This window comes from Protopterus annectens, chromosome 2.part0 (assembly GCF_019279795.1).
Source record: "Protopterus annectens isolate FY-2018-M chromosome 2.part0, PAN1.0, whole genome shotgun sequence".
Taxonomy (NCBI): Eukaryota; Metazoa; Chordata; order Ceratodontiformes; family Protopteridae; genus Protopterus; species Protopterus annectens.
In genome coordinates this window covers 1242657273-1242675130 of record NC_056728.1, presented here as the reverse complement: position 1 = coordinate 1242675130, position 17858 = coordinate 1242657273, and the positions used below count along the sequence as shown (strand labels likewise).

Sequence of the window (17858 nt, the reverse complement as noted above, 5' to 3'; positions counted from 1 at the left end):
CTGCCAGGATATTGGCAATATCCTTTGGATCAGTATATTTAATGCCATTCTGTTTTAGCTCAGAGCAGATCTGAGCATTGCCATTTAGATTCTTGACATAGTTATAGAATGCTTTGTGGTTGTCTTTGGAATCTTTGGCAATTTTATTTTCGTAACTAGCTTTGGAGGATTTTATGAGGCATCTCAGTTTCTTACTGAGGCTAGTAAGGGAGTTTTTGCATGCTGGGATTTTCCTCTTTCTGCAAAAGTTTCTTCCTTTTGTTGTAAAGTTTGTTTATGACAGGGGACCACCAGATTGGCTTCCTTTTTTTGGATGAGAGCATTTTGGTTCTATTTGGGATGGCACGATTCATGCATGAGTGGATGTGCTCGTACAGTGCCTTAGTGTAGGATTCAGCAGTTGAACTTTCAGTTCCCGTCTGCATGGGTGTTATGAAGTTTGTCACTTCTGACTTGAGTAGCATGAAGTTGGCTTTGGAGAAGTTTTTTACGGTGGTTTCCTTACTGGGGGGTGGGGGTGGGATGTGGATGTTAAGGGTGATTAGCTTATGGTCAGACCTGACTAACGAGGGGGTGACCATAGGTATGGAGCATTGATTTCCCATGTTGGTAATGACCAGGTCTAGGATATTGGAGCCCCTTGATGCATTACAGGTGAAACTGACATACTCTACAAAATGTTAAGCCACAGAAATTAGTGTTACTCTGTCTTCTGCTGTACCTCTTCTCAAAGTCAAAAAAGTCAAAAGTCAAAGTTAACCTTAGTGTCATTCAGAAATCACACAAGTGCAAAAACTGAACGAAATCCAGACTCAATGTGCAGACAAATTATAGACATTTACACATGTGTAACACCTAGCTATATATCACGGACATGCAGTTGGACAGACTAACACTTTTCACAGTGAACACTTACTTGCATGAGACTTTAGTATTGCACAGATACTTGGTTAAGATATTGCACTGATCCTTGCACATAAAGAGATATTTGAGTATTGCAGTGTGAACATTAGAGTATTGCACTGTGGGCCTTAGAGTATTGCACTATGGTTAATTTACAAATTTGCAACATGTATTGCACTGAAAGAAGAGATAGTTTACTGCTTTGCTGCTGCCTTAGATGGCCTGTAAGTTACAGTCTTGGTGAATATTGCACTAAGTATTAGATGAGACCGGTAACCAGGTTAATGTGCAATTTGAGACAAGCTTCTACAGTTTCTCCTGACCCACATGGCCATCATGGAACGTAGTTGTTACTAGAGTTTAGCAGCCTGATAACATTAGGGAAGAAGCTGCTCCTGAATCTCGAAGTTCTGCAACCTATGCTTCGGAAGTGCTTTCTGATGATAGATGCAGGAACAGTTTGTAAGCAGGGTGAGTGCAATCTTTCATTATTCCTCTGGCCCTGCCGAGACATTTGGATAAATACAAGTTGTGGTAGATGGTAAGGTGGTGTTGATGATCCTCTCGGCTGTCTTCACCACTCTCTGGAGGGATATGTGCTCAGAGGTAGAGCAGCTTCCATACCATACTACGAGGTTGTTTGTCAGGATGCTTTCTATACCTCTGTAGATGGTAGTGAGAACTGTCAATGGGAGATTCACTCTCCTCAGCCTTCTTAAAAAGTGCAATCTCTGCTGCGCTTTCTTGACTACAGCATTTGTATTGGTGTTCCAAGACACGTCCTCATCAATGTGCACTCCCAGAAACTGTGCTTCTCACTCTTTCCACTGTTTCCTCTTTGACGGTGAGGGCAGAATGTTCCTTGCAGTTTTTCTTGTAGTCTTTTGTCTTGTTCATGTTTAGTGCTCAGTTGTTATTTTCATACCAGGTAATCAGTTGTTCCACCTCAACTCTGTATGCTGTTTCATCATCTTTACTGATGATGCCCACCACCGTTGTGTCATCAGCAAACTTGATGATGTGGTTGTATTGTGCCTGGCTGGACAAGCATGTGTTAACAGGGTATGTACCTGACTCTGTGCTCAGGCTGTGGCTAAAAAGGGTACTTGGACCAACTCATCTTTCAAGTTAATAAATAAAGATAGATACCATATTTGAAACTGAGATGGTAGTGATCAGCATTCTGATATGTAACCTCTAATGAGCAGTTCTGGTGTTTTGCCTTTAACAATTGAGATTACAGTATCTTTGGGATTTCTCTTTTCTCTGAGATGCACAATTTGTTCTGGGGTGTAAAGCTTGCTCTCTTTTAAGTGTTGAGACCTTTTGTGATCACAGTACTGAATGTCAGTTACAGAAAGCTCACACTTTATCATGATGTCAATACAAATAAAATTAATGCTTATTTTACTTATGTTATATGACTGCAGAGAAATGAATTTGTATTATTGTCCGAATATGTGCACAGTCATTATCAGTGCAGCAGATTAGAAGTTTTTTTTTTGATTTCGTAGTTTCAAGTCACTTGTACAAACTTAATCAATGAGCTGACATATAATCTTGCTATGATTCATTACATTACTCATTACATGAATACCTCTGTAAGACAGGGGGTCTCGCTTAACCCTGGAAAGTATTTATTTTTTTTTAGTTCATAATTCTCAAACTCTCTATTCTATAAGATAGCACATTAGTTTTATGTATAATGCTTATTTAATTTCTGAACATAAATTAAATTTTCCCATTAGCTATTTCAAATCATACAGAATACATCAAGTTATAAATAATATTGGAGCAGAACCAGTGCTAGGATGCACATAATGCAAGTTAGGAATCTGCATAATTCCAACATCCCCTCTAAGATAAACAAAGGTGACTGCTTGATCATCCTTGGCCATTTGGTCTGAAAGTTGTCTCTAAACAATGTGCATTTCCTGATTTAATTCTTCCCAGTAGCTAATACAAGTTATATGTTATATACATCAAACTGTAAATGATGCAGGAATAGAAACATGTGCTAGGATGCGCATGAATACCTTAGTCTTAACAAATGCAAATTATGAATTTGCATAATTTCCAGCATCCCCACTAAGAAAAATTAAGGTGGCTATTTTATAATATTTGGCCATTTGGCGTGAAAGTTGTTCTTGAAAAATGTATATTTCCTAAGGTTTCCATTTTATCAACTTACTAATAATCAGTCTCTACAACATCAATAATTTGTAATTCATATTCTGAGTTCAAAACAAAATTAGAATTTTTCATATTGCAGAGACAGAGTTAATGCAATTTTTAAACAGAAGAAAGCAAAATTCTAAATGATTTGCTTTACTAACAGTCAATTTTAAGTCAATGGCTAATGTTTTTTTTTATTTTAGAAATGAAATAGATGTGTGTGTATTTCTCATGAAAGCCATGTTAGGAATGCTGTACGTTTCTCATGAGAACTATATATCTGAAGCTCAGAGATACCTTTTTTAAGCAGAACTTATTTCACATTGATGTTAACACATTAACAGATTGGTGCTGTTATCTGAATTAATATTAATAAATCAAACTCATTTAAGCAACACTAATTTTTTAGCCTCAACTAACATTTTTATGGTGCATTTGCATAACTCCCAACAGAGGTCAGAAAGAAATTTAATGAATGTTTTTAAAAATTCAAAACTTTGATCAATTTTTCTTTGCCTGATAAATGTTCTGTTAAGCAGTTATTTGTGAGTGTTTCACTTCTCTGATTGATCCATTTTCAAATCCTGACAATGGAAGTAAACATCCTTGTAAGTGAGGGGCCAATGCATATGGCACTATACTGCATCTGTATATAAGGGTGGCTTCTGAAGGAAACCATATTTGTGATTAAAACATAGTGTAACAACTGCTGTAAAAAGGATGCCTATCACTGTTCATAATCAGAGAAAATATAGAACCAGTAATTAAATATATGTGCACCATTGTAACATGAAGTGAACATCAAAGAGACTGAATATCAAATGTCATAAAAAATGAAACAGTATTTCTTTAGTATCCAAACCAATGGTAATAAGGTCACAGAGATAGACCATTTAATAAAAGCAGCAAGAAAGACCCAGCTAAGCTAGAGTCTTTACTTTTGCTGTGTAATATCTTAAATCTGTAGAAGTGGAGATCCATGGGATATATGCACATGACTCCTTAAGGACATAATAATGCTTCAGCTCCATGGCTTCTGAATGGCCCATGACTTTTTACTTTTTTAAGTCTTTACTGGTGTACTCAGGGCAATACAGCCGAATGAACTGCTTTACATGAGGCAGAAAGGCCTTCTGCTGTGCTCTTGGTGTGCCCACAATGATTTGTTTTCTGTTTAAAGGATTAGTATCAAGTAGGAAGTAACAGGCATTATTTGAATCCTTTCTGTAGCTGTGGTGATGATCTCATGACAGCGCTCATCATTTGTTAATTTAGAGGAAGTATTGTTGAAAGCATGTAAGAAGAATGCTGGGATATTTTAGGCTGCTTATGGAGACTTATTTTTTACTGTCTGAAGGGGAATTATCTTTTTAAAATCAATATTGTTTAAATCTTTCCCACCTGTAGCTGTAATACGTGGCTGCATTTTATGGATGGACATTTTATCATTGATGGTGTTTGATTTATAGTAGGCGTTTAGAGTTCAATGACTAGCTGTCATTTCAATATTAAAGAGCATTCATTGTGTAATATGAATTATGACACATTAAAATGTATTGTTCTAAAGTATATACTAGATAACAAAACTCAAACAAATAGTTGGTTAGCTGCATTCCTAAAACTGTTAAACTATTCTCTGATATTCAATAGCTGGAGATAAAAAAGTTATAAGTTTCAGTTTTTATGATTTTATTCCATTGTACAATCAAAATTATATCATTTGGACTACATTTTGTCGCAGAATGTAAAAATTGTATACCCTTAACTCCCATTCCTACTGCTCCATGAAGCACTGATATGCTGTGATAAAGCACAATCATTTGTATGTCATTTCATAATTATACAATGGTTTATGAATTTCAGCTAATAATTGGCTTGGCCACTTAACAACAGGAACGGTATTGTATAATGACAGTAAGGCATTCTGTGTAGCCTCACGAAAATAATGCTGATGGTCTGACATTGATTAGAAGCTTGGGGACAGTAAGGATAGTGAGGTGATGGAGAAATGAACGGCGAATACTTACTAGTCTCTTTCATGGGAAGGTCTGGGAAGATGCCCACTTAAAGTCTGTCTGCTAGAGGTGACTGGGAGTCAGTTCCTAAAGTGTGTACTCTTGGAACAGTGCATGTCAGGAAGGAATATTTTCACAGAGGCATGGGAAAGAGCTTGGACACCTACATCTTGTGTGCCTTCATTTCATGCCAAATGCTTGCTTCCAAGAAAAAGTGAGGGAGAGTAGGGTAAAAAAACTGAATAAGAAGTAAGCCATTGCTTAACAGCAATAAGGAATGCCAAAATTCAGGGCAGTATGTTATTGTAGAAAAACACGATGTTGTGGTAGGGGACTGTAAACATGAACTGAAACCAAAGCGTTTGACCATCATAAAATGATGTCTTCACAGCAGTTGTACTCCACCAGCTGTGAATTATTACATTGCTACTGCTTGTGATGTCATTGCTCTCAGAGAGACAGCAATGGATCAAATGCACATAAGCTGTGCTCAAATTCCACCAGAACCCCCTGACTTATTGTTACTACAACATGACTTATTTTTACTTTGTACAATAAATTCTCAGTTAACCAGCACCCATGGGGATTGGTAGATGCCAGATAACTGTAGTCTCTGGTTGCTTGAGAGTTACTGTTAAAATAGGCCTGACTAATATTGTACCCTATACAATTTGTTTGGTTTGACTTGTTCTCAGGTTGGGGAGAGAGGGAATTTATTCCTGTCTTCCTTTTTAAAATTCTAAAACCCTAAAAACATAAGGTATGTTTCTGTGTGTGTGTGTGTGTGGGGGGGGGGGTGCAGAAAGTGCAACACATGAAAATTATACTGTATTTCTTTGATTTTTTTTCTGGTTGCATGAGAGTGCTGGTTGCTTCAGTTCCGGTTAGCTGAGTGTTTACTGTATCTCTGTTTTTTTAATGCTATCTCTGTTTCTGTATTGATAAGTTCTCTACCCTTTTACAGTATTGACACTGACAGCTATGATTATAATTCCAGCCAGTGAATGTTGACTTTAGAATTACAGAGTGTATTTATTCTTGTTTAGTCCCCTTTGTAAGTTTTCTGAAATTGGCATCTAATGAAAAAAAGGAAATGGCTTGGTTTCTCACGTTATAATTTTCTTCATCTGTGTCACCATTCTTAGTTTATTATATGGGTGTGTTTTTCCTTTTTTATGTATTATTTTGTATTTATTTGAGATATTTAATTAAAAATATTTAAAATATGTATGTCCAATGGGTCTTTTCATCATACTGCAAAACTTGTTCCCAGGAAATTATTCTCACCATATGGTAGATAGTAAGTCCCATTGCCATTTCTTTGGTATTTAATAACAGCACTTACACTATTGTTTTTTTTTCCCAGTGCACACTGCTCTCATAGTAAAACCAGCAGCCTAACATAAGGAATGACCGTTTTTCAGCTATAGATAAAATCATTAAGTAAGAATTTGTTCAAAATGGTATTTATGATTGCAGATGAACGTGTAAAGGGTGTCTAGCAAAATATTAGGGTGCAGTGGGACAGGTTATTAATGGAATACAATATTCAATGAAGTAATACAGCTTCTATACTGACCATCAGTTAATATACATCTAAAATATATCCTTATGCAGGATCGTGGATGAACGTTTTGTAGTACTGTGAAGGTAGAAGGGAATGACTGTTCCCAGTTGGGCTTGACCTAATAGAATAGGTAGAAAATCTTTGTATGTATGCTAGCCTTGATGGGCATAAATGTAAGAATGATATAAGCACAGAAGTACTGAAAAAAATAAGTAGAGCAAATATATAACAATAAGACATTGTTCCTCCTGGGTTTCATGTGTCCAAGTTTAAGCACTGGATCAAAAGAGTATTGTTTCACAGAGATAGAGGTTTCTTGATTGCATTAAAGTTCCTAATAAGGCTATTCTGAAAATATTTGTAGATTAAAAAAAGAACTGGCACATTTTGTACAAGTGGTATCACAACGAATAAGTCAGAGCGTCTGCACAAGGATAGCATTGGATGCACGGATTAGTTGTTTAGACCTGTTTTATATATTTTTGTTTTGCATTGACACTGTGCAAATAAAAACAAGTAAAACTGCTATGCTTATCCTTCTTTCTTCATTCTGAAAATGTAAGTAATATTATTAATATTGTTATTAAGAAGTCTTGCTATTTCACTTTTCTTTTAGATGGTACTGTGGCGGTGTGAACAGAAGTAAAGCAGAACATATGCTTAAAAAAGAGGTAAACTTAACAATAAGTGCATTATTAGCTAACAAACTTACGCCTTGGATTGCATTACTGTGTATACTGGCATGTTGAAGTCTGTAATTCTTGTTTGGAGTAACAGTAGCTTTGTATGACTCTAGCATGATCAGCAGCTTGCAGCATACAAATGGTTCATGTTGCTAGAGCTGTTGTTCTTTAAACGAGTGCCAGCATTTTGAAAACCACCTACTCAAACAACTTTCTATATCCCATCTTCAGTAAGGCTTTTTTATTGGAGGCGAGCTGCCCCCACCCACATGAATGTAAATATACTGAGGTCACACAACAGTGGAAAAAAATGAAAACTGCACTGTTGCTGAATGCCATTTCAACAGTATGCTTTGACAACAGCACTGTTCACCAAAACAGTGCTTGCTAATGGCACCTTCCCCATAAAAGATGTGAACTTACTCAACTGATAAAAATGTATTTGTGCTTGCAAAAGTATAGCTAAGAGAGGAGCAAAATCTGTTTATACTGCCACGAGTACACTAACAGGCTCACATACCTGTGTTTATAGTGTTTTGTTTGCATTGTTAATATACAGACTCATGTTTTGTTATCTAGTTTTACTTTTCATGAAATGGCAGAAGTCATGATCTTATACATACTTCATTATCAAATGAAACTGAGTTTTATTTTCAGGCTTTGAGGTTAATCCAGATGCATTTGGAAATGCTATGGAATTTCACCAGATTTACCAGTTTCCTTCATTGCTCTCCTAAGTTTTTATTTATTTTATTTTATTTTTTATTTTATTTTATTTTACATTTGTTAAACATTTAAGCAACAATGCATACATTTTAGTATATATATTTTTTTTTAGAACAGTACAGTAATTTTAGTCATTTGAAATATATTTTCCCTATGTTTTTGAAAAATAGACAGTTACCTGCTGAATTGTAATTCTAGTTGTGGTGACTTGTCAACTGTTTCAAGTTTTTTGTAGGGAGTAAGGAGGTTACTGAGAGTGTTTTTTTTGTTTTGATAAAAAATGTTATGTGTAATTAAGAGTTGTTGATAGATAAGCTTGTTAGGTAGTTCTAACCATTGTAATTGTTATATTATGATAGATGTAGTAGTTTTTTCAGGTTACCTTAGAGAGATTGGTGTAAATAGAGGAAGCATACAGTAGGGTGGAGAGTAAGGAAGGGTTTTTATTCTGTACAGTGAACCTATCTTTGTTGAAAGGAGACATCTTTTTGAGAACCAGGTAGGAGAAACCAGGTAAGGAGGAAAAAATCCAAGGCAAGTGAGTTAGTATGTGTAGGGAGAAGTTTATGGTTGACCATGTAAGGTCATCAGGAAGGATACCAGTTTGTAGCTTTGTGAGGGGGAGTTTTGTAAGAACCAGTCTAAGGTGGTTTTCTTTTTGCTTGTTTGTTGTTTGAAACCAAAAAGGAAATAAATGGGTATAAGTTAGCATTTTACAAGATTTCCATTCAAAATTAAAAAGTCCAAGGAGTAGTGTTTCTTGAGAGGAGTTGAGAGTTGAGTTGTTCAAGAAGTTGTTCTAATGTGGGATATTTATTCCTGGAGGCAGATAAGCACAAATGATGTTTATTGATTTAGTAGCATTAATTTTTTTGTAAAAAGAAGGTCAAGAAGAGTAGTAAGCTTCAGGTTAGATTTATATAGGATAGCTTCTCCTCCTCCTTTGGAGGATCAAGTCGATCAAGTCTAACAATGTTATATCCAGGTGGTAATATCTTATCTTTTATGGTTTTAGCCAGGCCAGGTTTCTGATAATAGAAGAATGTCAAAGTGTGTAGTCTTCTAGTAGTGTATTTGACTAACTTTATTACAGATACTGCATTATATTTAGGTGGGCCAAGGATAGTAATGTTTGTAGTTAGGAGGGGCTATGTGGTATAGGAGGACTTTAGAGATAGTGGTGGGTTGGTGGTTTGGTGGTGTGTAGTGTGACTAAGGAAAAAGGAAGTTACAATCTGTGAGACTGAATGTGATATGGGGATTAGCAGTAGTAGGAGGTGTGGCTTGTAGAAATATAAATGTAGGACCCCTGGGGGTGGGTGGGATATTTGTTTAAATTAGTGGATAATAGGTCATATGTATGTATTGCTATAGTGTTTCTAAACAGATCCAAATATGTTTTTTTTAGTTTGTGTGAAGCCTTTTAAATGAAATTAGGTAAACGGTTGCGTGGTACCTCAGTTCTCAATATCCGTGTAATATCTTAAAAAACACAACTTTGCATTTGTGAGATCAAAAAGTTGGTTCCATCAGTTGCATCATAGGGTTGACATATTTAAGCACTCTTAGAATATGTGAGGTACAAAATTCCCTAAGTATGTAGTCACTAAGTCAATGTGGTCATATGAATTCGATGAAATGTGGCATTGTGGAGGAGGATAGTAGCCTAGAAACTAAAGGACTATTTGGAGAAGCTTTGCTGAAACATTATAAAAGGAAAGAAAGGTGTATGATATGCAGGATAAGTGAAAAATTGGAAAGGTTTACTAAGTTTTATCAGAATATGGGAAAGTGGAAGTTAGGGAGGATGAAGTTTAGGTTGAATGGACAACCCTGGGAATGGGTTAAAGCACATTAGAAGTGCTAAACAAGGAAAACAGCAAGACAGGATTTATAAACATAATCCAGTATCAGAAGTTGGGGTGGCAAGTGGTCCAGATAGTATAAACTCAATTTTTATAAAATTTTGCATAGGTGATAGTGAGACACCTTTCACAAGTGATGAACATTATATAGGGTATTGGAGGATTTTCTTATAGTGCATCTGAAAAGGCAGTGGTAATCCTGCCTAAGTGAGAAAGTAATCTAGAATATCCACCTAGCTTATTGTCCACCACAGTAGTCAACATAGATTTAAAGATGTTAGCAAGGATTCTAGAAACCATAATAGAGAACATTATAATGAGATTGTTTTTGAGGCACAGGCTGCCTTTGTTCAAGGCAGATCTTCCACAAATAATTGATGTTTGTTCTGAAATGTTATCAAATGGAGTAGTATAACAAAAAAAAAAGATGCAGGGTGGGACTGTGTTTGGCATCAACAGGGCTTTTGACATAGTGGAGTGGAGATTATGTTCAAGGTCCTGGGGTTTGCTGGGCTCAGAGTGCAGGTTTATTAACTCATTACAGCCGAGTGTGCCTCCAGGTGTTTCTGCAGTTACCTCCTACTGTGCCTCTAGGCATCAAATATAATTTGTTTATATTTGCATTAATAATTCAAAAAACATGCTATATACAAGGTATCAGAATATTTTCTCTTGAAGCATACAAGATGGTAAACACAACTGTATTGCTACTTGTCCTCTGTCAATGAGTATTTTTATAATTGTAAGGTGATAACTTCATTTTTTAAATGGTTCAAGCCACATCCACTAAGAGTTAAAGGTGCACACTCAAAAGAGCTGTACAAGAGGGAATGAATTAAAGGGGTGAAGACCATGTGTGAGGCTGTAGATTTGAAAAATGACAGTGAAAGTGTCTAAACAATTTAGTTAGAAAGAGGAGCTTGGAAGACCTGTCAGTTTCTTCTATGAAAAAATATTGGTGGTTGTACTGGAAAAGTTCTGGAAATTTGGGAGGGGGGTAGGTTTGGAATTTCACATCAGTAAGTCTTTTGCAGAGCAGAGACCAGTAGGAATCCCAAGACATACAGACTACCAATAATAATTATGGGTTAGGAGTTTTTCTGGTATGGATGAGATCTGGAGAAAACCTGGAAGTAGATGCAGAATAATATAGTGGGTTATCTAGGTGTGTGGAATTGAGGTTAAGATTGAAGATTGGAAGAAATGAGCTGATAATAAAGTAGGTGATTTATTTATTGATCAAGACAAGAGTAGAAATGTCACACAGAAAAGCAAAAAAGCCAACAACAAAAACAAAATAGACCCCAAATAAACCAGAGTCTTATCTATGTAATACCTTAAATCTTTTGAAAGAGACTCTTTGAAGGCATTCAAGTGTTCCAGCTCTAAGGCTTCTGAATGCCGACTGAGTTTTTACTTTTTTAACGTCTTTAAGGATACATTCAGACCTTTAAAGCTAAACCCTGCTAGACATGACTACTATTTTATGGGCTTGTCAGTAAAGCACAAGTGGTTAATTTGGCTGCTCTGTGAGAAATCTGTTTACAAATTTCAGTTTGGCAGAGCTTCTCCAAGTTCGGCGACCTTAGCCAGAGATCAGGAGTGAATCTGAACTAAATCCAATGCATCCAATGTGTTGAACAAAAAATAAGTATATTCTAAACTTTTGTTGCACTTTTTTGAACTGCATTTTGACTAATTGCAGATTCATTTTTTGCTGTTTCTACTGCTGTGGCCATTTTTTTCTGCACTGTGAATTGCTAGTACTTCTGTATTCTATAGCATAGGCTCGATTCAGACTTGCTGAATCAAGGCTGTTTGGTATTAATTGAGCACTAAAACCAGCCATCCAACATTATGAAGGCCCTTGTGGCAGACGTGTGTAGCCCAAGACCCATCTGAGTTGGGGATTGTTGGAATAAGGCTCAGTTTTGGGCTTTCCCATTGGTTAGATTGTGTTAAAACTGTTTAACTTTGTTTGCATTTAAGCATTGCATTTGCTTGCTTTTTAACTCAGTTTGATGGATCTACTCCAAGTTTGGCGACCTTAGCCAGAGATCTGGAATGAATTTGAACTAAATCCTAGGCATCCACTATGTTCAACAAAAAATAAGTTTATTCTAAGCTTGTATTGCATTTTTGAACTGCATTTTGACTAATTGCTGTTTCACTTTTTTCTCTGCTTCTACAGCTGTAACCATTTTTTTCTGCACTTTGAATTGCTAGTACTTGTGTGTATTTAAGCACTGTATTTGCATGTAGCTGTGCACTGCACAGTGGGGATTAGAGCTGCCATGTATAAATTCAAATGCTTAGAAACACAATTTTTTCCCTTAGTGTCAGCTAGGGAACCCATCTTAACCCCTCTGCCTCTCTGTGCACAATGCAGTTGCACACTGCTACCCAGTGAGCAAGTCAGCTGTGCATTCTGAGGTGCTGACGCAGTCTTTCACCCTTAGCCCTCTACAGAATAGCCGTTTTGTTAGTCTCACGAACAAATCCTGGTCCATGTGGCCCATTTTCACTAGTAACTACAATATATACCTGCCATAATGGATGCACAGTTTGCCACCATTTCTCCAGCCAACCCGATTGACATGGTCATCCTGAGGCAGTGTAGCAAGTGCCTCATGTATACTGACAACTACTTGCTTCTAAAGCAAACAAATACAGTATGTGAGAGATGTAACAATACGATGAAATTAGAATCAGTCCCCTCACATAACAGTAAACAAGACATAAACAGGTTGTCAGCATACACAACACCCCTCTCACACAAGATAAGGTCAAGACACATAAACCCACGTGCACGGAGGTACTCACTAAGAGCCTACCAAAAGACCAGAGACCTCCCAAGCGTAAACGACATACACATATTGGTACACAAAAAGAATCTGCCACTACACATAACAACACACATTTCACTGTCTCAACAATTAAACCCCTAAGGCAAAACATCTCAAAACCAAATGTTCTGGTCATAGGCGACTCAACAGTAATACACACAGGTGTACCCCTCACCAGGTTGAACAAGGAAAAAGTATCACATCCGCACTCAAGCCACTCAGCAACAATTACCATTATGACTTTGTCATAGTACATGTTGTTGTAAACGACTTGAGATGTACCTCATTGGACTATATGAAGAGAGACATGACCAAACTCTCAGATTATGTGTCCCAGGCAGGTATGTCCCTAGCCCTAAGCAGCATTCTACCTTCGACTAGGATGATGCCACAGTACAGTCAAAAATGATTGATGTCAATAATTGGCTTAGCTTCTGGTGTCACTCCAGGGGGATCCAGTATCTGTCTGCCTGGGAAGACATGGTGGACAGTCCATGCTGCTTTGCCAAAGATAATCTTTGCCTGTCCCCTCAAGGCTTTTGGACACTGGCAAAGACATCTGCCTCCCCCATAGTGCCTTTTTTAACTAGTGTCCCAACAACAAATCTTCCAACTTAAATAAATCCATTAAAGACAAACTGAAGGTCATGCTGCTTAATGCTAGGAGCTTAAACAGTAAACTGCACTCCCTGGAAGCACTCATCACCATGGAAGATGCTGACATTTGTGCATTCACTGAGACTTGGTTCAAGGCCACTGAGAGCAGCCCTGCTGTACAAGGCTTCAGTGCTTTCACATGTTCAGACCCAAAAACGAGTGTGAAAGAACCAAAGGTGGAGGTGTATGCATTTTCATTAAATCCAAATATCCATTTATCTACAGGCAAAATATCCTTCCACATTATTGCTAGCTACAGGTCCCGATCCATGACCTAGGAGAAGCACACCGCCTACCTGGACTTGCTAGAGTCGCTCAGTATACAGCCAAACACCTTGGTCATCGGAGATTTCAACTGTCCTTCCATCAGTTGGGTATCTTACATGAGCACAAACATAATCACTTTGAGATTCCTGGACTTTGTTAATTCAAACAGCCTGGAACAGTTAGTCTGCACCCCACAAGGGGCTCAAGTGTCCTGGACCTAGTACTCACAAACATGAGTCCCTGCACTATCCCGTGTGTGTTGCCCTGTCTGGAAAGGTCAGTTCATAAATCTGTCTTTTTTCGAAGTAAAGATCAAACCTCAAACCCCGGCAGGAGTAAAGAAAGTGAAACATTTCTCCAAAACAAACTATTGCCTACTATAAGTGATGGTATAAAAAGTTTCAAGCTCCTGCCAGCATAGCAAACAATAACTCCTATGCAAAGGAATACACAAAAGCTCTATATAGCCACTTAAAGAAATGCATTGACTTGGCAGTACCTAACAGGATCAAAACCAGGTCTTCCTGAAAAAACAAGCCACCCTGGTGGACTGTAAGTATAAATAAGTTATACAACAAAAGAAAGAAACTGATATCTAAGAACAGGAAGGATCTTACTCAGCAGAAGAATACCCTCTGCAGCATGAACAAGCAACTCAGATATTTTGTGAAGTCCGGTAAGGATATCTACAAGTCTAAATTAGCATCCCTAGCTAAAGGCAATCATAAGGCATTCTTTAGCTACATCTACATCCGAAACCTAAAACGGAATGCCCAGCTGTTATAGTGGATGGTACAGCTCACACTGATCCTGAGGAAATTGCCAACCAGCTAGACAACAGATTTGACAATGACTTCACCTCCCTGTCCCCATCAGACATGCACCAAAGCATTCATAACACTAGTCCCCCACTGCGTAACTCCAAAGAACAGGTCATACAAGCACTCTGCAAGGCCAAAAACATGGCCTCTTTGGGACCAGATAACTTCTGAAGTTGCTTACTAAATCTAAAACAGGACCTAGTGGAACCACTCTGCACTCTCTTTAACCATAGCCTGACAGCTGGCTTTTTCCCAGCAGAGTGGAGAACAGCAGCATTAATCTCAATGCACAAAGTGGGTCCATCAACTGAGGAACTATTGACCCATAAAACTAACCAGCCTTCTCGGCAAGGCTATGGGAAGCATCATCAAGGACCTTATCCACAAGGACATACGCAACCTTCAAACTCTTGACCCGACCCAGTTTGGTTTCATCAAGGGTAGATCTTGCTTACTAAACCTAGTGGACTTCTTTGAGAATATCACCAAAACCCTGGATAAGGGCAAAACAGTACATATCACCTATTTTGATTTAGCAAGGCCTTTGACACAATACTTCATTTAGGTATCATAGACAAAATCTCCCATCTGGGGATTAAATCATCCATTACTAGATGGGTATCCAAGTGGCTCACCAACATAACACACATTGTCAAAGTTGTGGAGTCCATTTCCACCAGTAGACCAGTTAACCAGTGGAGTACCACAGGGATCTGTGCTGGACCTGTACTGTTTGGAATCTATTTCTGTGAAGTCCAGGCAAAGGTAGGTGGCGTGTGGCTTACAAAGTCTGCAGATGACTGTAAACTGGGTGTATATTACAGAAGGGGCCGACACAGATAAATGATTGGTGGAAAACTCACGGACTAAAACTTAATGCAAAAAGAATGCCTCATTACCCACTTTTGCAAAGAAATACCACCTGCTAATTGTGATACAGATAGCACCCCTCCAAGCTCAAACTCAGTGGTGCAAGACTTGGGAACACAGGTTGATAGCAATCTAAAGTTTGATCACCATGACAAAGTAAACATTCTACACATAACTGAAATATTTGTCATATCATATCAGGTGCATTAGCGTCGAAAAAGACATTCAGTGTTACTTACATTATATATCATAAAAGTCTAAAAATTTCTTACCTGGTTTATCAAAACTAAAAATGCTTTTATTGATCACTGCTGCAGTAGCCTTACCTATATTTATATCCTACACAGGATATAACAGCCAGCCAACTTCCAAAGCTTCAAGGGCACCATCCACAGGCCCAAACTGTTAGACAGCTCAAGTAGAGCTAAAGAAATGGAATGGCTCGAGTTCCAAGTCATTCAGAACTTTCCTACCTCCGAAGAGTGTTCTTCTTGCAGACTTTCAAAGATCAACAGTCGGCTGATGCTTTCCACTGCTAGGCAGATAAGTTCCCTTTAGGGGAAAAATACACTTTTTTATTACTAAAACTAAACTTTTTTTTATGAAATTATTTATTTAATGTTAGGGAAAGTGTTTTATAGACTGGCATATGACTTTTAGTAACTTTTAAACAGGGGTGTTACTATTTACTTTTGTAGAAAAAATGTTAAAACTAATTTAAAACTACTTTTTTCCTTGGTAAAAGCTGTATTTTTTCAGTTTTGGGGCTGAGATGAATCTTTAAAGTACTGTGTACTGTGTTTCTTTATTGGTGGAAAAGTGACTTTTTTTTTTTAGTACTTACCTGTTTTATATATAAGTTCATAGGTGAATGCTAGGCTAACTGCTTTATAGAGCAATATTAAGCCTAGCCAACAACCTAGGATCAGAATCAAATCCTTTACCTTGTATCAGTGAGGTGAAGATCTAAACCATTATACTAAATCTTCCTTCTTACTGACTACTGCTCCCAAAGTTTCCCAAGAATCAGGCATGTTTTTCAACTTTACCATGGAACAGCATAATGTTTCCTTGATTCTTCCTTCTACCAGCCACAAAAAGAACAAAATTGATAAACAGTCTTTTCCATCACAGCACTGCTAAAGTGCCTCAGCCACAGATGGGTGACTTTGCTGTGGTAATTTCTGGTTCCTCAGACTATTCATCTTTTTACCTGGCTCCTTTTGCTGTAGTCCCTACAGCCACCATGGACCAAGGGTTAGATACATCCTCTGCAGCTATTAGAGTGCCATTGGTGGGCAAAATGAACCACTACTGTCAGTTCTTAGAGAAGGAGCAGGTAATAACTCTCTGCCTTGTCAGACTGGAATGACTGACCATAGGGTGGTTTTGCCTGGCAAAAGTGGGGCAGTTGCTTTAGAAATGCCTGTTAAAAATAAGCAAAAACTTATACATATATCTTCTCCTGTCTTGGATACTTTGGACAGGAGTGATTTACTGGGCTTAGATCAGGGTTTTGTTCAGGGTCTTCACTTTTCCATTTCAGATGTTTCTGGCAAGAGAATAAGGGTTTCTTCATTTTCTGAAGAGGTTTAAGATTTTGAACCACAACCACAACTTGATTGTTAATAACAACTTCTGCCTTTTCACCCCAGGTTTCTGATTCAAATTCTAAGGAAAGTATGGCTTTTGCAAGTCCCTTTGAATAATTCTCTTTTTCTGAAAATATTTCCTCAATGAGTCAGTTGTTTCAGTGGGAAAATAAGGACATTCCACTCTCTCTGAAGAAATTGCAACTGGATTTCCCTGAACCTACACCAGTTCCTCCTATTCCCTCATCATTTCAGGATGTATATGTTTCAGCCAGTAACTTCCCTGACAACCTGTCTGCTGTCCCTGAGAAGGCAGATAAGATTGTATAATTATAAAGTTTCTCAGTCGAATAAGTTTTTCTATACTAATTCCAAATCAGACCTAGTAATTATTTCTCTGGTGATCCCAGCAGGTCTATATTACAACCGCAAAAGTCCTAAACAGCGAATACGGAATCATCGACACATATTACCCAAACCATGAATACACCGAACACCCTAAACCGCAAAATTCAAAATCTCGAACCGTCATAGTTGTCCAACCCCACCGCACACAACATACTACCTACCCAAACAAAATAAATAAACCACATACATACACTAACCAAAACCCTACTTCTAACCCTACACTAAACCTTACATACATTACTGTTTATGCACTTACCTTAACCCACACCCTAACCCTAAGGTCCATAACTATTGCACTCTTACCTTAAGGAGCTATACCCAAACAAAATAAATAAAAACCCTACTTCTAATCCTACACTAAACCTTACATACATTACTATCTATGCACTTACCTTAACCTGCACCCTAACCCTAAGGTCCATAACTATCGCACACTATTACTATCTATACATTTACCTTAACC

General features: G+C 37.6%; 1 protein-coding gene across 4 annotated transcripts in view; it reads left to right on the top strand.

Annotated features, from left to right (window-relative positions):
- TEC (tec protein tyrosine kinase) overlaps nucleotides 1-17858 on the top strand; it is a 1312802-nt gene that overhangs the window by 984267 nt on the left and 310677 nt on the right. For all 4 annotated transcript variants that reach the window (XM_044061419.1, XM_044061418.1, XM_044061417.1 and 1 more), the window contains exon 9: nucleotides 7277-7331. In XM_044061419.1, the coding sequence (XP_043917354.1) occupies nucleotides 7277-7331 (55 nt within the window). The remainder of the gene's footprint in view (nucleotides 1-7276; nucleotides 7332-17858) is intronic.